The sequence below is a fragment of the Leptinotarsa decemlineata genome, unplaced genomic scaffold (assembly GCF_025532065.1).
Source record: "Leptinotarsa decemlineata unplaced genomic scaffold, Ldec_3_MD MMD2_tig00000035_RagTag_RagTag, whole genome shotgun sequence".
Taxonomy (NCBI): domain Eukaryota; kingdom Metazoa; phylum Arthropoda; class Insecta; order Coleoptera; family Chrysomelidae; genus Leptinotarsa; species Leptinotarsa decemlineata.
This window is the reverse complement of record NW_027412540.1, coordinates 11846655-11873118: the sequence shown is the minus strand read 5'-3', so window position 1 is coordinate 11873118 and position 26464 is coordinate 11846655. Positions and strand designations below refer to the sequence as shown.

The following is a 26464-nucleotide window of genomic DNA, read 5'->3' as shown; positions in this document are numbered from 1 at the left end:
TATATATATATATATATATATATATATATATATATATATATATATATATATATATATATATATATATATATATATATATATATAATGTATATATCTCATGATCCTGATGTTTTGTTAGTGAGGTGAATTAAATTAAACACGGAAGTTAGTCTGGAATCTTTATTCAAATGAAGTAAACAGTGTCTGATTCTCTTTCATCACAAATCATAGGACTGCATCTCAATCTTTTCACGAATGAACAAAACATGTTTTTATATTTGAAATAAATGTTTGCTCTTCCATTTTTGCATACGAATACAACTTTGTTCATTTACTTGATATGAAATGAAAATTTGATGACAAATAGTCCAGTTTTTGTTAATGAAATTTCTATCATTCTCAGAACAATGTCTTAGAAAACGAAATGATTCTATATATGGTCTGAATATTGGTTGGAAAAGTACAAACGTATCATTGATATTTATACGTTTCCACTCTCTTGAAATCAATCACAAAATTTACGAGTGAAAAGCCATATATGTAAAGTAATGATCCTAGTTCATTACATACTTCATTTCACCATTCGAGAAAGAGTTCTCCTCTTAATCTTTCCAGTGACAGTTTTCTCTAGTTCCTCAACAATTCGGACACCCTGGCGCAACTTCTGGCTATCAGCTACCTTCGAATTGAAAAATGATTCAATTTCTTCAGATGTAACGTCATCATGACCCTCGAAAAGAACTACAAGACCCATTGGATGGTCTCCATCAATTTTATGCGGAATTGCTACTACAGCAGCTTCTTTGACTGCTGGATGTGTGAGCAAAACTTCTTCAAGCATTGCCGGAAGTATGTGCCACCCTCTATACTTGAATATTTCTTTTATTCTGTCAACGATATAAAAACAGTTTTCCTCATCGTACCGAACGATATCACCTGTTTTTAAGTATCCTTCTTCGTCGAAGGCTGAAGAACTATCCATTTTGTAGTAGCCGTTCATGACTTTGTGGCTTTTGATTCTGAGCTCACCTTCATGATTGGGTCCTAGAGGATTCTCAGTGTCTAAATCTACAACCTGAAATAGACGGCCATCAATAGATATAAGAAAATCTTACTATCGCTGTCTGTATGTATGTCCGTTCGCGCTATTCTCATAACGGCCTAACCGGTTTTGATAAAGTTTTCACTAATGTGTTTCAAAAATGTAGATAATAACACACTGGAGAATCATAACCTCAGTTCGAGAGGACTACAAAAGGGTTTCAATATGTTTTTGCAACGAGAATACTGTAGAAGGCAGTTTGATTGAATCACATATAAAGAAGCATCAACGTATGAAAATGATTTTAGTAAAATTATAGTGAAATGTTTGGGATGTCAATGTTCCGTGGATGTCAAAATTTTGAAAATTTTGGTGAAGATGAGTGGGTTAATTTTTTTCATTAATTTTGTGAATTCAACACTGTGAGTGACACCTGAATCTCTCTCAAAATTTAACCAGTTAGATTAGTTGAACGATCAACTGATACAATCATATTTGTCCAAGCAGTAGCTATAAAAAGGAATTTTTCTGTGAACATATTTTTCGTAATCCCATGCTGTTATTTTGATCCAACGGTATTCAAACGACAATTGAAAAGTTAGTGCTAACCGCCTCCGTCCGTTGAGAATTTTTAGCGGCCGGCGGCCGTTACGAAATTACTTATTCGAATATTTAAAAAAAGTATTCTGCTTACGATAACAATAATATTTATTTATAGATTCAAAATGTAATTTGACAATTGCTATTATTTGAAATCTCTATTTCATCGATGAGAGATTTACCATCTATAACACCAGTATTTGAACTTGTTGTCAGTGTGGCCTCATTACCATGAAATAGTTGTCTCGTTATCGTCAATCTCTTCGAAACTGAACTTTCAATATACGACTTCGCCACCGCAGGGGAATTACAAGCCCCAAGTTCTTTTACAGATAGTAGATCACCTCCATTTTGTACAATCGTAGTAGCGAAGATTTGTATAGAGCTAAGGAGTTCCCAATTTCAGGAATGCTGCAATTTTCTTCCGAATAGCTCCGATAGTATGAATGCCCAAAATTTGTTAAACACATTTACCATTTTTAGTATACGCCAATGTAACCAAAACTTTGATACAGGTGCTCTCAAAATCATCCCCAGTCAGCTCAACAAGTTCTTCACGTCTACAGGCGCCAAAAATACCACACATTGATCCAACCTTTTCAAGCAACCATGTATGATCATCTGTCTCCAACAAAAACCTCTTCTTCAGACAAAATTTTTGCTTTCTTGGGTGTGTGTATCCATTAGACTTTCGTCTCAAGAACAAAAATAATTTTCCAAATCTGAAAATACCATTTCTGTAGGTAATTCTAATATGGTGTACTGACCTTGAAATGTCAATGTGGTCATGAACTTTCAAAGCAAGTTTCAACATTTTAATCATGGTCCACAGCGAGGAAGGAGAATGACCCTTCGATTTTCCTTTCATATATAGGCTAATAATACATCTTCAACCACCTTTATATCCTTCTTCTCTTCAAAATTTTCATATTCTTTGTGATATCGCTCTTGAGATTTTTACGGCAGTGAATCAACACTTGCTGTACATGATTCTAAAGAAATTTGATTTTGTTCCTCAATTTCTTCAATTTTCTTCATGGTCGTTATTGAAGCGAACACGCGAGCACAAGAAACTGACGTTGTTTATAATATTGTTGTGATATTTTTGAGTTGTTCCATGACAACACGATGTTGGGATTCTTCTGTAGAATTACGAGGTACGTGATTTGTTCTTTCCTCAGAATCAAAATGTAATCTTTCAGCGGGATTACGAAAAGTCTTGAAAGACACACGACCGATACGTAAATAACGGATTCGGTTGTTATAATCCTCGGCTGCGCCTCGTATTCAGCCTCATCCGTTATTTGCTACATATCGACCTTGTGAAGTTAATGATTATTGACTTCTTCAAGAAGGGAAGGCTAATATTCTAGCTATATAGCACTACAAATCCTTAGTTTAGGTTTTGCATCAATAATATTCCCAATCGACTGAGATGTAATCCAAATTTTTACTTTTGAATCAAGAAACAATCCAGTTAGCAGTCTATGGTTTCATTACTTCTTCATTAATTTTTTTTCGAAATGAGAATCGGTCCATTTGTTCAAATCTGTTTTCACCAAATATAATAAGTGAATTGCAATATAATGAATATAATGAATATAATGAACGAAAACAAAATGGCGAGGATAACATATACATTAAATATGTTTATGGCGTTCCTTCTATCAGTAAATCAAAAAACTCAATGTAAGATTCGGTCACGTGAATATTCGTGAATATTCGTAACTGTTTTGGTGATTTCAAACACTCTATCAATAATAACAAAATTTCAATAATTGGAGTCACGGAAACATGGCTCGCTCCAGAATATCCAGATAAATTTGTTACTATACCTAACTTCAAATTGATACGTATGGACCGTGATGGTAGAGGTGGTGGAGTATGTTTATTCATCAAATTTCTGTATGAATACAAATTATAATACTCTTCTATTTCGGCAAATGATCTAGGGCAGCTATGGATTTTAGTCAAAATAAACAAACAAAAAGTAGCCTATGACGTTGTTTATGGACCACCAGGAACAAATGTAGACAACTGTATGCAGGAGTTAGGTGATATACTGGAACGAGTGTATGAGGAAACATCTACTGTGATGTTAGTTGGTGATATTAATATTAATTTGTTAAACTGTGACTCTCGCGACACTCAACTATTCACTGTCCTAGTTTCTTGTTTCGATATGAATCAAATTGTAGAAAACTCTATTCGGATAACAACAACTTCTGAATCTCTGATTGATGTCATTTACATTAGTAATGAAGTAATTGTAAGAAATTCTAATTCACCTGATATGAATGGTATAACTGATCACCTGATGGTATTTTGCGATATTGATTTCGAAGGTGAAGATACTTATGATAACTTGATTTTCTATAGAAATTTCAAGAATTTCAATCATGAACTTTTTTCTCAAGATGCTGCTAACTTACCATGGAGTGATATTGTGACTATGCAAGATATCAAATCCAAAGTAAATTTTTTCAACGAGTGCATCATTATACTTTTTGACAGACATGCTCCAATTTGCACTGTAAACAGAAAACATAAAGCATCCCCGTATATAACTCATAATATCGAAATGATGATGAAAACCCGTGATAGTGCTCATGCCAAATATCTTAAAGAAAAGACAGCAGCAAATGGACAGTACTTTACGCAACTACGTCAATGATGCAGTAAAACGTGAAAAAACAGCATATATATCATTTGTTTTGAACAAAAATGAAAACAATTCAGACATGACATGAAGAAATCTTGCAGATTGGGGTGTTAATACAAAATCATCCCCGCAAACCAACAGCCTGCCAATTGAATTATGTACACCTGAAGAAATCAAAGACTATTTTTTTAACAAGGCTGGATATTCAATAGTAAATAACACTCTTTCATTCTACAAAAATAATAAATTCTATAAATTTTTCGTTCACCGATATATGTGATGTTTGGAAAGTTGCTAATATAATTCCAAAGAAGAATGCACCTACCACGTTCAGTGACCTACGCCCTATCAACATTCTGCCCTCATTCTCTAAAATATTCGAGAAAAATTTTTCGTGTCCAATAATAGCCTTTCTTAAGAAAAGGTGCGTTTAGATAGGCTGAAAGTGGGAAAAGTCTGCTGGGAAACCACACAGAGCATTTTAAATCAATATAATCATTGATTCCTTTTCGATTAGACTTGTTACTGCTAATATTTTTTTCAATACCTTCTGAATAAACCGTTTCAAAACTGAAATAAAGTTTGTGATGCACTCTTTGGAACCTTTGGTGTAGTAATGAATGTTACTGGAGTTCAACCCCAACACCAAATCGTTGTTTTTAACACCCCGACATATGTTTCAATCAAGTTTGCATGTTTGCCTTATCTACTGGTCTCAAATTAAATTTTTTACGAAAGGAAATCGGGCAATACAGGAAATTGTCTTGAGAGGTATTCTAGAGAAAGAAGAAGTTCAGGTTGAGAATAAACGAAATCTTGACTTTTAGAAAAGACGAAAACCAAGGCAAATATATCTCATTGCCATACCACCAATATACGAAGAACTTTATAGAAATTTTCAAGGAACTGGGTATGAAGGTGGTATTTAAAATAAGTCATACACTACAGAGTCTTTTAGAAAATTCAAAGGACAATGTCGAGAATTCGGAAAAGTCTGGAATTTACGAAATTAAATGTAATGACTGCGATGCAAAATATTATGGACAGACTGAAATGAGACATAAGGAAGACCTGAAAAACCAGCAGTCGCCCAACATATTTTGCAACAAAACCATTCCATAGACTTCAGTTCATTGAAATTAGTTAGACAAGTTAACAACAGCAGGCATCTAGATGCCTACGAGAGTGTAGAAATGAGTAAACATAATAATATTATGAATAACGATGGTGGGCCAGAACTTAACAGAATACTATATAGCTTGTTGAAATAATATTTCATTACTAGATTTACTGTTAGATAAGGCAATATGGTAAAATTAATTCAAGACTCTGGTAGATAAGGCAATATGTAAAATCAATTTAAGACAATCCAGACGCAGAGTTCATTGTGTAGAGTTACGATTTCCAAAGATATCTGTGTATTTCAGTATCCATAAAAGTTGTTCTGGAAAGATTTTTTTCCATTTATATACGAAAGAAAAAATTGTGAATGATCTTGTTTCTTCAAATCTTTTGTTTTTGTTTTCTCACTCATTAATTCCCACTTCATCTATTTGATTGCCTACCTCTATACTGTTCTGATTGAAAGATTAGGAAGTTTCATTTGAATCGAGAAGCATAATCTTTCTCAATTCAAATGTGATTATTCTCATTCATTTTTCTAAAACTTGTTTAATGTGTTTCAAAGCGGTATGGCTTTTTAATTTTTTATATCAATACGTTTTAGACATAACTTTTCACACAAAGAATATTGATTTCAAAATTTTTCAGGAGTTGAACTATTGAACATGCGCTGATATCATATTTGCTATGAATTTTGTTGAAATTCAGTTCAGACCTAATGTTTTATTTTTCTGAAAAAAGCTTGGTTGTGTAACAGGATCAATTTTTTTTTAAAACAATTGTTTTCTTTCAGACATTTTGAATTTAATTGAATTCCTTCATAAACATACTTGCAAAAAAACTTATACGATAATTATCGTTTCTATTTCACAAAAAATAATGAGTTCTTGATTAAATTTCTCACCGAAAAGAAGTTTTTTCGTGTTGATAATATTACTATTTTAAAAACCATCAGAGACATTAGATACGTATTTGAAAGAATAAAAAACATTCTGACAACCAAATTTCCGAGAAAATACGACATGAAATGAACGAATGGCTTAATCTGTGATTCTGATAAGGTGGTGTCTGTTTTTTATTCAATGGCAGAAAGAAAAAATAAAAAAATGGTAATTTATTCAGGTATTTTACTTATCAAATTGAAATATGCAGTATTGAGGCCATCGATATCTCTTCTGATGTTAACACTATCGCATTTGAGGATATGTATCATTTCACTCAAAAGTCTTTTGGATAAACATGGTAGAACATCTAGAATAGTTGGATGAACAAAATAAAAAAATGTGTCCATATTCTTTTTAATGTTCAACAAGAGCTGTGTTTTTTTATATTCAGTTTCTCGTGTTTCAACATACCTGCCAATTTGACCAAAATAGCATTTATGACAACTACGACTTTTTTTCATATTTGAATGGAAACGACAGATGTGTATATTCAATATCATGTCAAAATGACAATTGGAAAAGAATTACAAAACGATTTAGATTTTGTATTGAGGTAAGTTTCATATAGAACACCCAAGTTACCTTAATCCTTAGAAGATACCCTAATGGAAGGGTTATTGTTATTATTTTGAGACTAAGGTACCTACTGAAAATATATTGAACACTTAGTAGATATTGAATTTGATCAAGTACGTTAACAACACTTTTCAATATGAATCTAGTATATATATTTTTCACTCGAAAATATTTTTTATAGATCCTGATGTTTTTTGGGCCATTATATCGGCAAAAATTACAACAAGTGAATTATGTAAGTAACTTGAATACTATGAGGTTAAGGAATGCTGTATTCTCATTTTGAAGATAAATAAGTGGAATTTGCAAAATCGCTTGAAAAATTTCGAATGAAAGGTGAACGCTCAATCTTCATTTTGAGATATTGAAATTATCCAGTTTTTTGTTAATAGAAAAATTGATAACTCTTTCTCTCTCTCTAGATTTTCATGAACTGTTATTGAAGTTTACTCACTTTCCATTCACATTCCTTTCTAATTCTTCCACAAGATTGTGGTTTGTTTTCCTGCATCACGAGTTCGTCAGGTTTTGAAGGATCAAATATTGCTATTCCCCCCGCCATTTCCGTCTGTCCATAGCTATTCAAAATCTTGGTTTGAGGTAACGCTTTCTTCAAATCTTTCATGAGTTTTTCTGGTACAAAACAACTACCTGTCAGGAACACCTGCAAACTAGATGCATCAGCATCCTCTGTACGTTGGGCTAAGAACTCCACAGCTTGATAGGGTGGTAGAAATATCAAATTTATCTGAAAGGAAAACTTCAGTGAATATAAAGAGATTGATATCCTTATATTGGAAAAGCGGATAATATTCTTTAACGCATAAATCGCTATCATGCCATGAGACATGATCCTAACATCAATCATGCTCAAATGAATACTGGTAGGTAATTTATTTATTCAATACAAACACTTTCAGACAAAATTTTTTATATCAGGGGTTTATTATTCTGATGGATAGAAAAATGTTGACAGATTCAAAATCTGTGAAAGAAAAAAAAGAGATGAATGGTGTATTGAATATACTGTTGTAGATCATGCCCGAAAGAAAGTAACGCCCGCCGATACTGGTAACCATAAACCAAACGTGACGATATCGATGGAAATTCGGCGAAAATTCTGAGATATCCGATTACAATATTCACGCGCTGGTGGCGGGCATATCGGGACAGTCAACTATACAGTCAAATGGACGTTACAGTGCGGTACGCGAAGTGAACTAGTAGGGCATTAGACATTCAAATAATAGTTGAAGTTTAAGTTGAAGTATTTGTGTATTCAAAGTGAAATGAAGTTGAGTTTGATTATTCAGTTGAGTCAATTATTGATCAACCCACGGGAAAAACGTAACAATACTGAAAATATCAAGACAGAAATGGTAATTTTTATCATAATTTTTTTTTCCTTATTTTTATTTCAATTTCAATTTTTTTGAATATATTTTCGTTTGTGTGGGCTGATTAAAGACAATTCCACGATGAGTTTTTGAATAAGTAATGTTCATAATCATGTTTTCAGATTGTGAAAGATTGAAAACCCATGAAACTGAAAGAAAAGTTTTGTTAACACCAGTCGATAATCAGTACCCATGTTAGTGTGTTCCTTTCGTGATGAGCCCGAAAAAAATTTGGAACATTTTAGGTTCGACTAGATGTTTCAAAGCAACAAATTTTTCAAAAATGAAGAATTTTCTATAAAATAGTCTCGAACCTACCTTGAACGCATCTATTAATTTCCAAACAGCTGCTGCATCAAAATGATGGCACACAACTCTAGCATATCCACTCTGCATAGCGCATATCAAGAAACACAAAGAACTGATCCAATACAAATTACTGAAGCACAGTAGAACACGGAGATTTTTTTCAAAATTTTCATTCCAAGTAAGATCAATCATTTCATCGCATTCAAACAGTAAAGAATGATGGCTGAGACAAATCCCTTGGGAACCCCAGTGGTTCCGCTACTGAACATTATCATCGCTGTTTTCCTGTCGTCTATATCGGATTCTGGTTTGAATTCATTTTCTTGATGATGTGGCGCTAGATATTTCGAAAATTGTTCATACTTTTCACTTGTTCCAATTACCACTATTTCTACTTCTATATTTGTTTTTGCTAAACAATTTTCCATGAAACTCAATGCATCTTGAGAAACGAACATCAGCTTGGGTCTTATCAAATCAAGCAGATGAATAGTATCCAAATGGGATAAGTTTGGATCGAAATAGGTAGATTTTGCTCCCAAAAATTGTGTTGCAATTGTAGGCAGGCAGCTATTCTCACTGTTTGGAGAACAAGTACTTATTATATCATTTTTGTCGAAGCCTTTATCTCTTAAATTCAAGGCTATCCGGACACAACGTGTAAGCATTTCACCATGAGTATTAGTCTTTCCAGTCTCAGCAATGTACTGAAATACAGAAAAAATAGGATGAAATGTAAATATATATATATATATATATATATATATATATATATATATATATATATATATATATATATATATATATATATATATATATATATATATATATATATATATATATATATATTTATACAGGTTCTCCTAAATAAAACTCCGCGGGCAAATATCTAAAAAATGGATTTACGTAGAGATTCAGCCCTAGGCGTCATTGGTTGGGGCGTCGCGACACAGAAGCCAATTTTTTTCAACGGTCACCCAGCATTTTCAATTGGTTTTTGAATTCTTCATCAAATTCTGAATTCAGCCATATACAGTGTGACCCATTTTTTAAGATGGAAGCACCCTTATAAAACTTACTTTTTTAACCGATTGGAATGATTTTTTTTTTGTTAGGTAGATATTCAAAAAGTCTATTAGGACACCAAATATCATGAATAAATCTCAATTTCCAGGGCCAACTAATCTTATTTTTCAAGGTCAAAAATCTAAAAAAATTACTAGCGATTTTTTTAGAAAAACTCTGACTACACCACTGGATTTGTGACATTTTCAAATGGGTAACAGGTAAATTACGTTGAAATGCGTCAATCAATAAAAAAGTTATAAAGGAATGAAATTTGAAAAATATGCCGTTTAATCAACCCACCAATTCATGTTCAGGAATTTTATGAAAATTCTGTATACCCCACTGGATTCAGGATGTCTTGAAATATTACTGATCACAGTTTCATCGAAATCTGTTCGGTAATAAAAAAGTTATAAAGGAATAAAATTTGAAAAATATGTTGTTCAATGGAATGTTAGCAACGTTCTTACTACACCACTGGATTAGGGGCAATATTCAACAAAATATTATTTATTCAAATAAAATTCATGAAACGTTTATGGGAGAATGAATTTCCTTTCATAATGTATGTCGAACCATATCAATCAATCAGTTTATCACAACAAACTTTATGGTCAATAATTTCAAATGAATCTACAAAAAACTAACTGTAAGTACATTTTTCTAATTGCTACAAACTAGCGGAAAACAATCTTTTATTCACAATCAATGTAAAAATAGAAACCAAGAAGATACCGAATTGAAAAATAAATGAGTGCAATTCATATTCTGGTGGCCTCCACCAAACTTCCATCCAATTCAATGCATTTATCATATAGCTTACGAATATTTTTTAAAGTATTCCTCAATTGTTGTGAACTAATTGCATCGCAAGCTTGCTGAATTCTGGTGCACAGTTCCACTCGATTCCTTGGTCGTGATTTGTAAACCTTTTGTGTAACATAACCCCAAAGGAAAAAATCGAGTGAAGTAAGGTCAGGCGATCTTGGTGGCCATCCAATTAATGTACTCCCCCTTCCTATCCAACGATTAGGGTAATTTTGATTCAGCCAACTCTTCACAATTCCCGCATTATGTATGGAACAACCATCTAACTGAAAATATAAATTTCTTGTTTCTGCAAGGGGAAGTTCATCTATTGCTTCAGAAAATTCATTCCTTAAAAATTGTAGGAAAATTGCGCCATTCATGTTGCCGTCGAAAAAGAATGGTCCAATTATCCTTTCATTCAGTATTCCACACCAAACGTTCACTTTTTCTGAATACTGCCTTTTACAGTTTATCACCCAGTTAGGATTTTCAGTGGCCCAATAGCGAATATTTTGTGATGAAACCACTCCATTTGTTGTGAAACTAGCTTCATCACTAAATAAAATTTTCTTTAAAAATTGCCTGTCATTAGGATACTCGCCCTGGGCCCATAAGCAGAATTCCAATCGTTTTTCTTGATCACCTAGTTCCAGAGTATGTAAAAACTTTGGTTTAAATGGCCTCAATTTATTTTTCTTCAGACATCGCCTAACGTTCTCCCTAGGTAAGTTTAAATCTAAGCTGGCATCCCTCAAACTACTATTTGGATTATTTCTGAAGTAATCTAATATAGTCTGGTTATTTTCGTTCCTTCTTCGTATATTGTTCTTTAAAATATATGTGGTTACTGCTCCAGTCCGATTGAAAACTTGGTTTATTTTATGTAGCGTGCTGTTACTTATGGCTGGACGATTTGGGTGTCTTTCATTGAATATTCTAGTTACTTCTCTTTCACTCCGGTAATCATCACCGGAAAGACGTATAATTTCGATTTTTTCTTGAATTGACAATTGAGCCATTATCTGTTTTTATTTTGAAACACAAATTATTCAGTTCACTAATGGTGCGTAACAAAATGACAATTTAACAAAATGACAATTTATGCGCAAATAAATAGATGAGAAACTGTAAGTCACAGCTAACTTGTTTATTTCATTAATGCATTCTGAATAACAGGCAGTTGAAATTGCAAATCTCATTTTTTGCTATTCAACAAAAGGAAGAAATCACAGCTGATGTTACTTACTGGAAAGATAATAATTATCCATTGCATATTTTTTTCGTTATAATTTCTATTGGGAGTACATTAGACTTGTCTTATATTGTTGAAATTGTTTTCATGAAGATTAACCAGGAGTTCTCTCCTGATTGTACTTGTTTATGTATCCAATCCACTTCGAGAAATACCTATAGACTATTTTTACCATCATGATTTTCAGATGTTATAATTGTACGACATTGCAATAATCACCCCAATAATTTTTTCAATAATCAACAGTGGTGTAGTAAGAACGTTGTTAAAATTTCATTTTACAACATATTTTTCAAATTTCATTCCTTTATAACTTTTTTATTGATTGACGCATTTCAACGTAACTTACACGTTACCCATTTGAAAATGTCACAAATCCAGTGGTGTAGTCAGAGTTTTTCTAAAAAAATCCCTAGTAATTTTTTAGATTTTTGACCTTGAAAAATAAGATTAGTTGGCCCTGGAAATTGAGATTTATTCATGATATTTGGTGTCCTAATAGACTTTTTGAATATCTACCTAACAAAAAAAAAACATTCCAATCGGTTTAAAAATGTAAGTTTTATAAGGGTGCTTCCATCTTAAATGGGTCACACTGCAGCACACTTGTATAGTTTTCCTTAAATACTGATAAAAAAGGCAATTTTATTGCGTATTATGAAGAGGGCCATGAATAAGTCAGAATGAATGCAATAATACGAGTTTAATGAAATGAATTCATCAGTTATGATTTCATTGTCTGTTCGATTTCATCTAGTTGCGTATTTCTGTACAAATTAAAATGAATGTTTCAAATTACCAAAAAAATATGTTACTTTGACCATAACTCGACTAACATGATGATAACAGAATCAATTAGTGATAACAAGAATCATTTCAGTAAGTGTTCGAACTGCCTTCCTTCACGTAGAATACACATATTGCATCTTTTTAGTAATTCCCGATTCGTGACAGCTAAACGCGTCTCTCGCGTTATGGAAGCACAAACATTTCTGATACTATTTTTCAAATCCTCTACATTTTGTGGACGTCACATATAAACTAAGTCTTTGATACATCCCCACAAAAAGAAATATAGTGAATATATACAGTGTGACCCATTTGAGATGGAAGCACCATTATAAAACTTACATTCTTCAACCGATTATTTATTCAAATAAAATTCATGAAACGTTTATGGGAGAATCAATTTCCTTTCATAATGTATGTCGAACCATATCAATCAATCAGTTTATCACAACAAACTTTAGTGTCAATAATTTCAAATGAATCTACAAAAAACTAACTGTAAGTACATTTTTCTAATTGCTACAAACTAGCGGAAAACAATCTTTTATTCACAATCAATGTAAAATAGAAACCAAGAAGATACCGAATTGAAAAATAAATGAGTGCAATTCATATTCTGGTGGCCTCTACCAAACTTCCATCCAATTCAATGCATTTATCATATCGCTTACGAATATTTTTCAAAGTATTCCTCAATTGTTGTGGAGTAATTGCATCGCAAGCTTGCTGAATTCTGGTGCACAGTTTCACTCGATTCCTTGGTCGTGATTTGTAAACCTTTTGTGTAACATAACCCCAAAGGAAAAAATCGAGTGAAGTAAGGTCAGGCGATCTTGGTGGCCATCCAATTAATGTACTCCCCTTCCTATCCAACGATTAGGGTAATTTTGTTTCAGCCAACTCTTCACAATTCCCGCATTATGTATGGAACAACCATCTAACTGAAAATATAAATTTTTTGTTTCTGCAAGGGGAAGTTCATCTATTGCGTCCGAAAATTCATTCCTTAAAAATTGTAGGAAAATTGCGCCATTCATGTTGCCGTCGAAAAAGAATGGTCCAATTATCCTTTCATTCAGTAATCCACACCAAACGTTCACTTTTTCTGAATACTGCCTTTTACAGTTTATCACCCAGTTAGGATTTTCAGTGGCCCAATAGCGAATATTTTGTGATGAAACCACTCCATTTGTTGTGAAACTAGCTTCATCACTAAATAAAATTTTCTTTAAAAATTACCTGTCATTAAGATACTTGCCCTGGGCCCATAAGCAGAATTCCAATCCTTTTTCTTGATCACCTAGTTCCAGAGTATGTAAAAACTTTGGTTTAAATGGCCTCAATTTATTTTTCTTCAGACACCGCCTAACATTCTCCCTAGGTAAGTTTAAATCTAAGCTGGCATCCCTCAAACTACTATTTGGATTATTTCTGAAGTAATCTAATATAGTCTGGTTATTTTCGTTCCTTCTTCGTATATTGTTCTTTAAAATATATGTGGTTACTGCTCCAGTCCGATTGAAAACTTGGTTTATTTTATGTACCGTGCTGTTACTTATGGCTGGACGATTTGGGTGTCTTTCATTGAATATTCTAGTTACTTCTCTTTCACTCCGGTAATCATCATCGGAAAGACGTATAATATCGATTTTTTCTTGAATTGACAATTGAGCCATTATCTGTTTTTATTTTGAAACACAAATTATTCAGTTCACTAATGGTGCGTAACAAAATGACAATTTAACAAAATGACAATTCATGCGCAAATAAATAGATGAGAAACTGTAAGTCACAGCTAACTTGTTTATTTCATTAATGCATTCTGAATAACAGGCAGTTAAAATTGCAAATCTCATTTTTTGCTATTCAACAAAAGGAAGAAATCACAGCTGATGTTACCTACTGGAATGATAATAATTATTATCCATTGCATATTTTTTTCGTTATAATTTCTATTGGGAGTACATTAGACTTGTCTTATATTGTTGAAATTGTTTTCATGAAGATTAACCAGGAGTTCTCTCCTGATTGTACTTGTTTATGTATCCACTCCACTTCGAGAAATACCTATAGACTATTTTTACCATCATGATTTTCAGATGTTATAATTGTACGACATTGCAATAATCACCCCAATAATTTTTTCAATAATCAACAATGGTGTAGTAAGAACGTTGTTAAAATTTCATTTTACAACATATTTTTCAAATTTTATTCCTTTATAACTTTTTTATTACCGAACAGATTTCGATGAAACTGTGATCAGTAATATTTCAAGACATCCTGAATCCAGTGGAGTATACAGAATTTTCATAAAATTCCTGAACATGAATTGGTGGGTTGATTAAACGGCAAATTTTTCAAATTTCACTCCTTTATAACTTTTTTATTGATTGACGCATTTCAACGTAATTTACATGTTACCCATTTGAAAATGTCACAAATCCAGTGGTGTGGTCAGAGTTTTTCTAAAAAAATCGCTAGTATTTTTTTTAGATTTTTGACCTTGAAAAATAAGATTAGTTGGCCCTGGAAATTGAGATTTATTCATGATATTTGGTGTCCTGATAGACTTTTTGGAAAAAACATTCCAATCGGTTGAAAAATGTAAGTTTCATAAGGGTGCTTCCATCTTAAATGGGTCACAGTGTATATATATATATATATATATATATATATATATATATATATATATGATATACTGTTATGATATGATATACTGCTTGTTGCGTTCCGCTCTAAGTTCGCACTGGTCAATCTGTTGTTTAGGGCCAATAATTATATTGCTGTAGCAGGTATCCGGTCTGCCAGTAAAAAAAGCTAGACTCACTTATAAAACTAAAAACACCTCAGTCAGTCACATCCGATCCCCCCGGCCTAGTTCACAATTTCTCCAATACCTAAACCTATACATGGAGGACTTCGAAACCAGAGCCATTGACACGTCTCATCTCAAACCCACGTGTTGCCTCTGATACGTGGATAACGTCTTCGTTATATGGTCCCATGGATCTGAAAATCTTCATGCATTCCTGAACCACATCAACTCCTTACACCCCGACCTAAAGTTCATAATGGAATTTGAAAATAATAATTCACTCTCTTTCCAGGACGTAATAATCACAAAGTCCAACAACTCCTTCTCACACACTGTCTACCAAAAACCTACCCATACTTACCTACCTCAATGACAACCACAACAGATCCAGGGAACTATAGAAAGTCAAAGCCGCCTTTCACTGAAATGACTATCCCGTCCTCCAAATACAAAGATTTATCCAACGGCAGCAAACACAAACTCCACCCCACGAGTTACCCAAGTAACAGACCAACCAGACAAAAGATTTTCTCTCCTACATCCATGGGGTTACTGACGTAAAGAACGTATTCACAGCCAACAACCAAATCTCCACTACACACACCCAAGGACACACACCCAAGGACACGATACACAATCAAGCACAGGGCATATACGAAATACCATGTTCTAACTGTCCTAGAACTAACATCGGTCAGACAAAAAGAAGAATTTTCAACAGAGCCAATGAACATGAACTAGCTGTTCGCAAATCAGATTCAGCATCATCCCCCTTCAAGGACCATCAGGAAACAGGCCACACAATAAGCTTCGAAAACACCAAGACCGTTGCTACGGAACAAATCTTCAGGCCAGGATAATTCGGGAAGCAATCGAAATTGAAAAACGCCCCAACTGCCTTAACAAGCGAGATGATTCACCGAGACTACCACAAACATGGAGAACATTGAATGTCATGCAATTATTTCCACAATCTCATAAATAAACACAATAATATTATGAATAACGATGACTGACATATACCAAACAGCATACTATATAGCTTGTTAAAATAATATTGTTGGGTTTACTGATTACTACATAAGGACACATTGCAAAAATAAATTTAGATAGGCAATATTGTGAAATTAATTTTTATATAGCTGAAAATTGTTTTATATACAGCAATAACATTTAAACATATATTGTAAAATAAGAGATGAGGCAAAATTGTAAAATCAATTTAGGGTGGTATACCTGTATGGGTGGTACACCTATAGGGTTTACCTGTAGGGTATATCTATATAGCATAAATAGCGTAAGCTTCGCGATAGTTTCTAGTTTCCTCTTCCTCTTCCTCTTGAAGATGATCACTTGGAGATCGAAACACGTGTCGAGGTGTTAAAAATAGCGATTTGGTGTTGGAAAAAAACTCCAGTGATATTTATATCTTCTTCATTCGCAGACATATTGAAAATCTGTATATGTTCTGCTATTGGCACCTGATGTGGGCTATCAGAATATGTCCATGAATTTTTTATACAGGGTGTTGTCTGATTTGGGCCACCCCCATCTTTGAATTTTCAAATACGGATCTATATTTTTTGTCGTAATTTTTGTATCGTTGACGTAGAGGTCTGTATTAAAAAATTTAAAGATGGGGGTGGCCCAAATCAGACAACACCTTGTATAAAAGATTCATGGACATATTCTGATAGACCACATCAAGTGTAGATAGCAAAATGTGGACAGATTTTCAATATGTCTGCGAATAAAGAAGATATAGGCAAAAAAATAATTTGGGATTTTTTTGTTTTTCCTGTATATCTCCAGAACCAAAATAGCTATATTCGATTTTTTTACATCATTGAACAGGTTTCTAAAATAGGCAACTTTGCCACAATTCAACCAACACTCTATCTCTTATCGTTTACGAGATCCCCATGTACAGAAACGAATTTGAATAGCCCAGTATATATACGGCATTTCGGCTGCTGCCTTGGAGCTATTTTCCAGAACCACTTGGAATTGTACTCACATGACTTGAGGACGAGGTCGTCTCATCTCAAACCCACATGTTGGCTCCGATACGTGGGTGATGTCTTCGTTATATGACCTCATGGATCTGAAGATCTTCATGAAAATTACAGTGGTTCATTGAATAAAGTGTGAGAATGAATAGTGAGCTATTCAGTGAAAATTTCACAATAAATTGTTACTTGAATACGTTATGGATTTTCAGCAAGTATCGGCCAATTCCATCACGTGATGGAGTTTGGGCCAAATCTTAATTTGTCTCCATCCCAAAACAATTCAGCAATTGAAGCCTAGAATTATGTTTCGCTTTCTTGTTAACAAAGTTACTCTCCTTCATCCTTGAAACATATCAATCAGAATTAACTCTTAGTGAAATTTGCATCTTGATCGTTTTCCGAATTGGATTTTCGTTCCGGTCTATCACTGACAAATTTCGACTCAATTGGGTATCTTATAAACACGTATATATTCAACTCAGTGAGTCCCAAATTGCTGATAACAGAGCTACATTATCTTGGAATAAGTTATACAGTATTTTTTCAATATTGAATGAATTTGAACTCAAATCTTGGTTTTCAGATCTATGGGAAGATTATAAAGCGTCAGGTTCGATAATGATTCATATACAAAATTTGTAGTAACATCCTCTGAAACTTACTACATTTTCAACGTAGCTGAGGTAATGAAAACATCGAAAAACTACTTGAAGTAGATGAGATGCATATATAGCTCCAATGCACGTGGAGGAAAATATAAATACCTAATAACTCAATACATTTTGTTCTAAACAACATTGTGTGATGTGTATAGAATGAATGTAGGATTAACACCAGGAAAATATATATTTGTAGTTTTTGTATCATTATGAATGGTTCACTGTAACATGAGTTTCTGAAACAAAAATCCTTATTGTATTTTCTGACATATTCAGGAAGTATTTAAATCATATCATGAAAAACTGTTTTCTTCATGTTGGAGACTATATTAGAATATTAGAGATCATTATTCGAAATATCAATTAGATGAAGTTATTGAGCTATAATTGGTGGATTACTCATATTTTTTATTATTGCTGTAGGGTATTCTACAGAAGAATCGAAATATTTTTTGGGATCTGCTTGCAATATTTCTTGTGAAAAGAGAGCATATTATGAGGGACTAAACATTTCGAGAGTAAAAATACCTATTGAATTCATGAAAATGAAACATCTAAACTGTCGTTGAAAATATTTCAAAAGAGAACAAAGTGAAACAGAAGTGCAATATATCAAAATGAAAGTAAGCAGAACCCTCTCTATCCTTCAAGACTTCAACTCATTGAATAGGAATCGGCATTTCCACCGTTTCATTAAAATTTTGCAATAGAAATAGTTTATTGTTTCACCAATCATTTGATTGTCACGACATCAGTAAGTACAATACAATCACCGTATTTTAAGAAAAAAAGTAAATGATTAGTGGTTGCTTACCTGGAAAATGTTACATTTATATCTTTTCAGCGATTGAAAAAAAAAAAGTCCTAATGTTTTAGCGTTGATGTTTTCTGAAAAAAACGACCATGAAAAATTAAAAAATTATGGAAAAAGAGTTTTTGACAATGAGGCTTCATGAAATTGAGAGGACTAATGATTGTAATTCATTGACTTTAATGAGTCGACAGTGAAAAGTTGCAATCAACACCAAGAGCATAATGATCCGCCTCATGCTCTGGCTGATACTGAAACCATCGTGGAAAATGAGAAGTGTCAAATCCGTTGCGGTTGTTTATCTTCCACCAACATACAGATGGAAGGAAATAAACCTGATCAGTTGTCTTCTGGATTAGATTAGATTGTAGGGGAGCTAGCCCATGGCCTGATCCACCACGACCTTTTCAGATGTACTGTAATGCTCCTTGGTTGTTAGAGCTCATTGTCTAGCTTGATCTCTTCAATGAGACTCCATAGCCTTGACACTGACCCCTTCATATAGCTGGCAGCCCTGATTTTTCTTCCCCGCATCTTGCATGTCTCAGCCTTGCTATCGCTTCGCATTCGCAGTGCGGTTTCTTCCTCTTCTTGACAGAACCTGCATTGGGTTTCTTCTGTCAGACCTATGCTGCTCATATGTTTCCTGAGCCGGATATGCCCCGTTAGTACACCTACGACTACCCTTACAACCTTAAGGTTGTGATTCACCAAGTCTTCCATGAATCTGGGCGTGTACCCAAGCTACAGTGACCCAATTTTGGGTACTTAGCTCCTTGAGTGTGCTCAGACAGTTTTCCATCAGTATTGAGGAGACTTAAAATGAGCTGAGCGCTTTAATTGCCGCCTGGCTGTCGGAGAAAATGGAAATGATTTTATTTATGACTTTCTGCATGTTTACGTTCGCTGTACAGTATTTGATGCCCACTACTTCTGCGTCTTGAAACCAGTTGCATTATATTCGATGCTGATGCGATTTTAGTATTTGCTCTGCCTCCGTATATACCGGCTCTCACTCCTTCTTGGGTTTTTGAGCCATCTGTGTACCCAGTTTTTTACGCTTTTACCGGTTTTGCCAGTCCTCCCTACTCGATATGATGATTTTGAAATCTTTTTTACTGCGGAACTGTGTTATTTACTCGCATTCCTAGTATAGGATTTGCCTTCAGTAAATTGTATAGTTTTAAGTATTCTGCACCGTGTCACTGGCTAATAGGGGTTTGTCCCTGCATTAGCTTGTGTGTCACCAGTCGAGCTTCTCTTTGTATGTAGATGTGCAATGGTGGAAGTCCGAGTAGGACCTCAAGTGCTGCTGCTGGGGTCGTTCTCATGGTTCCCGCGACACTTCTATACTATAATATAAGTACTAATAGTAGTAAGTGAGTAAGCAACAATGACAATTTTATGAATATATATTCCGAAAAAAATACCAGCTTTTGTTATGAAGGGAGGTTCAAATTACCTTACTCTATTTCTGTCTATTATTATCTGTCTGTCTGTTTCCTGAATAGAAACAGACAGACAGTCAATAATATCAAAAAATGACAAAAAGACTTTTCACTTCATTTCATGTTTTTCATATTCTGGTCCAACCCATTTTCCGATGCGACGTTTCGTTCATTGAAATCCATAATCGATTTTTTTTTGAATAAGGACCTGTATATTTTTTTACGTTTTGGTAGTCATTGTAATCACAAAGTCATTGATATAATAAAACATACGTATTTCTCGACTTTTTTTGCGAAAACACATCATCAATATTCTATAATTTTTTTATTAAGAGCTCGTATTTTCGAATGTTACTGAAATTCAAACATAGTTTTTCCGTCGGTGCTGTCGTTCACTGAGATCCTGAATATTTATATTAACTGAAATAGATATCTGTCAGGGTTGTTTCGAAAAGAGAGACCAATAATCTTTGTATCAATACTAAGCCATTCATAATTTCCAAATGTCTTTTGAAAATTTGTAGCTACCCAAATATTTATGTTCAGAAAATGGTTATAACATTAAGAATCAACAAATAAAAACACTGAATCAAAAAAGTCACAGATGACATTCAGCAGAAACATGATGAGCGATAATTTCTTTCCTTGACGTAACCTGCTCCTCAAAAGCTTGGAATACTTTTCCGAACCAGAAAATTGTACACACCTCAGCAACATTTGGTGTTTTATAAAGCTCAGATCAGACCTATTATGGAGTATTGTTCTCATGTAAAAAGGTCCGCCCGCAATCATACCCTGAACCTGCTGGATTCCTTCTTAGAAAAGAGCCATCCGCCTGACTGAAGACGCGAACATGGCTTGCAACCTTGATAGTCTGGAACATCGAAGAAAGGTTGGAGATGCTTCTCTTCTATATATACTTTCACGGAAGGTGTTCAAGTGACTTGGCACATTTGATTCCATCAAGAACGGTACGTATTAGAAATACGCGATGGACTGTGACTGCTCATCGTTCTGAGGTTCAACTCAGTACACCTCAAGCTTCACTGTTTAAGAACTCTTTCATTTGGAGAACTGCGTTTATGGAGAAAAATACCAGAATGTGATTGTCAAGGTAATTGTCAAACTCAAAATAAAATAGTTACTCAATCCAATGCTGAAAAAGTGGATATGCTTTTTGTTTATTCAAGATGTCCGAAAAATGCTATCAAATCTCTGGCAATGTAACAGGAATTATATTCTGAGCGATGACAACGTGATCCTAGATATTTTCAATGTATCCAAAATAGTTAACGAAACTATGGATCCTTAGAAAAATCCTCCAAAACAAAATGTACGGTTACTGAATGTGATGACGATAATAAAATCGGCGTTTTAGGTTAAATGACATTCATTTGATTTAGGATTTTGAAAAATAAAAAAAATGAGAAGAAGAAAGTACCTCTGAGGGAGATTAGTTATAATTCGGCCATATCCACGAAACATTTTAGAGAAAAATTAATTCAAGCCTTATTGAGTCGGGAAAGTCCATCATTTGCGGTTGACGGACTTCAACAGGAGAAATGTTTTTCTAGATGGCTCATTAGAAAATTCCGCACAAATAATGAAATTTGCAAAAAACTTTTGTGGTGTGATGAAAATAGATTTACCAATATCGGATGGTTCAACAGGAATATACATTATCACTGGCGACAAGAAAATGAATATTTACAATTATTAATTTCCAAGAGAGATGTGGTGTTGACGTATATATGGCTTGGTGTAGTAGATAATAAAATAACTGGCTCCCCATCTTTGACTGAAGAATTATACTTGGACTTCTTGTCAAGAACTTTAATTGAGTTTCCAGAAAATTTTCCACTTAGCCTAATGAGAAAATATGAGTATTTCCAACACCACGGAGTTCCAACACATCGCGGGAGAATGTGCAGAGATTTTCTCAATACAACTATTCCAGGAATATAGATGAGAAATAATGGTCTTATTGAATGGCCACCACTTTTACTGGATCTTTCTCTTCTGGATTTTTCGTTGTGGAGCTTCGTGAAAGATAAGGTATTCAGAACAGATTTTGAAAATATTGAGGTATTGAAAGATTCGAACAGGAGAGGATGCATAGCTATCACTCCACAGATGTTAGACAACTGTCACAAGCATACTATGTCTAGAGTAAATATTTGTTCAAGAAATGATGGAGAACAATTTGAACATCCAATGCCATATCGCGTGAGATGGTAACTTAAAAAGAATTCCGTTATAATGTTCATTTTTTACGATTTATTATTTCGGTATATTCTCTTTCACAATTTTTTTTCAATGTGGTATTACGATACTATTAACTATGTGCTTGCAACGATATTTAGAAATTTGATTACTCATTTAAAAAAGGTTAAACGTCGAAAAATATATATGTTTCTATATGTCAATGAATTTGTGATTACAATGATTACCAAAATGTATAAAAAAAATACAAGTCCGTTGAAAAATATATTGATGATGGAATTCAATTAACGAAACGTCGCATTAGAAAATGGGTTGAACCAGATTATGAAAAACATAAAATAAAGCAAAAAGTTTTCTGTCATTTTTGATATTATTGAAAATGTAGGGGGTAGAGCAAAAAATAGAATCAGTTTTTGCAAACATCTCAGGAACGGTTGGTATAATCTATCCATTCCCAATTGGAACGCCAATAAAAATAAGAGTACAGTAATAAATATTTCTTGCCTGTGGCCCCCAGTCGCCCAGATAGTTAGTAAACGTGCTATCAAATGTAGTTGAGGAGTAAAGGCTCGGCTAGCTGCACTGGCTGAATACTAATTTTTTGTTCATTTCACAATATTTCTTTATTAGTGCCGTGTGTTCGTGGGGTTAGGTGAGGTAGTGAGTGGTTTTGTAAACCAATTTTTGAAAACTTTTTCTAGAGATCAATTACCCTAACACCAAACTGATACTTTTGCACTCGACGCGCGTTTCGCTAACAAGGTTAGCATCTTCAGGAGAAGCAAATTGATACTGAATCTAAAGACAAGGGTTAGCTGAGGAATCTGAATTTGAAATAAAGACTTACATGTTCGAATTCAGCGAGTAATTTTGTTTGAATGCTTGAAGAAGGAAAACTGTCACACTTCACAGAATGCTATTGTGAATAGAATATGCTAGTTAACGAAATTATTTCGTTCGACAGTTCATTCATTAAAATAAGGGATGCCATTGACCGTGCAATGAAATGAAAACAAAGGAATAAAATGGTGCTACAAAAGATGTGATTTGGCGAACAATTTATGGTATATACCAAAAAAATTAAGTACCAACCTTGGAAATGATTTGGTATAAATTACTCGACTATCCCGATTACAATTACAAATCTTTCGAAACTCTACGAGGTGTCTTATTTGTGGTTTCAAATATAAACAATTGAACAATCGGATGGTCATGGAATCCACACGCATTGTTCAACTCCAACAAAAATATTTGAGGTGAATGAAAAGCTACCGAGAATCCAGCAGACATATAATCTACCTCGAGAAACTTGGTTTGACACCCATGATGTTGTCAAATATGGCTGGGTAGACGAAACCAAGTATTGTGCTTTGAACACACCTTCTTCAAGGGAAAAACGTGTTATAATTTTGCATGCCGGGAATGAAAGTGGTTTCGTACCTAACGCTTTGCTTCTGTCCAAAAATATAAAAGATTCGCCTGCTGATCACCACGAATATATAACTGCGGCTTTATTCGAAACCTAGTTCAGTGAGCAGCTTCTCCCAAATATTCCTCCAAACTCGGTTATTGTTATGGATAACGCTTCGTATCATTCTCGCTTATTGACGAAATCATTACATGGAAATACCCGAAAAGATTCCAACGAAAAAGGTATTACTGGCGACCATGAAACAACGTGATTTCAAAAAAGAGTATATTATTGATTCGATGTGTGGAATATGTGGTCATATTCTCTTACGTTTACCTCCATACTATTAAAATGGTTTGCGGAAATGTAATCAGTCACCGAATTTGAATGCTGTAGTGCTTGACAATATATGGCGAGTGGTGAATGAAGTAGGTAAAAGTGATGTGTGGAAGAACTGTGTGGCCCACGTTATAATAAAAGAAGATAACAAATATTATGTGCCACGTTCCATAAATCCTATCGTTATTCAACTCGATGATGATTCCACCTCATCCGAATATTGCGAAGAAGAATTTTTATTTTTCTAGCAATTTTGTTGGTCTCTATTATTTTGTAAATAAATGTTTGACGAGAATTCGGTGTGATTATTTTTGTTTTCATTGTATTTTAGAGTTTTCGACTCGGAAATGAACTACCTTAAATTTCGAAGTTTTTAATAATTACCCAAAGTGGAAAAATTCAGTTGAGATAACTTTCTCATGGAATGATCAATTGCTATGATTGTAAGAATAAGTAACTGAAAAACTACCACTGAAAAATAATATGCCGACGCCTATGTCGAGCAGGAAATTCCTTCTCTGTGCTGTTCCAATTGGTATTGGAAATACTATAATTTCGTTCATCTGAAAAAACTATTATCTTGCATTCCCAAACATGCAACTTTTGTTTTTTTCAACCGTTCTTGTAGGACCCACCGTTTCCGAAATAGTAATAGGGGTATCACATAAAAAAAAAATGGCAAAAAGGATATGAGCTGTCGTTATGAAGGAATATTCATAGTATCTTATTCTATATCAGTGTTTCTGTTCCTGTTTTCTGAACAGAAACAGACATACACGCTGAAGTGATTTTGAACCTTGCTTCACATTGAAATTTCATATCCTTATTCGTGTCAGATACTCAAGTCTTACTGTTTGTTGACAAATTCCATTTCATATACACAAAAATTTAACGCAATTCTCACCATCAGATCGTGTGTTCTGGTCCATGTTTCCATTCAGTTTTTAAAATCACTCCGGTCACCAAAAAACGTATAATGATTTTCTTATTGAATTGAAAACGCCTGTTTATGAATGAGAAATACTATGAAAGTAGTGAATTGATCATACTTCAACTGATTTTCATATTCTTCTAATATCAATGAAAATGATGTCAGTTCATTGTTCCTTCATAGTAGTTCATCTTGGAGGTCACTTCATTTTATATATTATATCTAAAAACACATGTTGCAATTCTTTTGTTACTTATACACACTGACGACTGAGGAGTTATTGTTGAAACTAAGTTTATTAATATCCAGAAATCGCATATAAAACAAGATATAAATAGTGAACAGATAATAAAACTCAGGGACCATAATTTGACGTAGATTCAACTTGACGTGATGATATTTAATTACTGAAATTTTCCGGAGGATATTTATTTATAAATCATTTGCGTAACCAACATTTTGAGGCGTGATAGATTGAACTATGATCCTATATTGAATTGTTATTATAAAGTATTAGTAGTTCTGAAAAAAGAGATTATTTTTTTTCATTTCAATTCCAAAGCTTATATTTCACTGACGATGTAAAATAACAAAACGTCAACTCCTAATCTAATATGAGGAACCGCCCAAAAGGTCGGACTAGTTATTTCATATACACTCATGATGAGCATATGAAATGAAAGAGTTTGGTGAAAAGAATATGAACAATGATATGGAATCATTATGAACCCAATATGGCGAATCGCCTCAGATGGTAGACTATCCACTACCACTAAAAAATCAAAATGGCGAAAAACAAGAAATCTGCTATAAATATTTTGAGGAGTTATGTTTCGAAAAAGATTAAGGACAAATCATGTAACAATTATTCTTTCAATGAAATGAAAAGACTTATAAACATGTATATTGATACTAACATCTCATATTGGTATTTAAGACAATCAATCCAATATAATACAATTAGTCGTCTGCGAAAAATCGAGTCAGTTTTTTTTTAACAGTTGGAAATCACACGTTGAGAAGTAAGACCTCGGTAGTCCTTAGCTCGCACAAGTTTCGACTTCTGAGGGTTGTCGTTCGTAGGGATGCGACAGCTGGTTAAAGTAAAAACATATTTCGAACATTTTTTTTTAATTCAATCGGGATCGTAATCTTTGGTGCCTGAGGAGAAAGCGTATAGAGAACAAGTTGAAAATTTTTATTCATGATGCAATTTTTTGAGTTGACGGTTTCATGAAAGCTGCATTGCAAGTTCAATTGAC

The 26464-nt window shown here is 33.7% G+C and overlaps 1 protein-coding gene across 1 annotated transcript; it reads right to left on the bottom strand.

The window, feature by feature from the left end:
- Positions 1–145: 145 nt before the first annotated feature.
- LOC111506963 (luciferin 4-monooxygenase) lies at positions 146–25597 on the bottom strand. The gene is given in 6 exon segments (XM_074171893.1): positions 146–1054; positions 7380–7673; positions 8641–8858; positions 8861–9338; positions 18854–18927; positions 25176–25597. Coding segments are annotated over 6 exon segments (1593 nt in total). The 5' UTR covers positions 25201–25597; the 3' UTR covers positions 146–550.
- Positions 25598–26464: the final 867 nt, after the last annotated feature.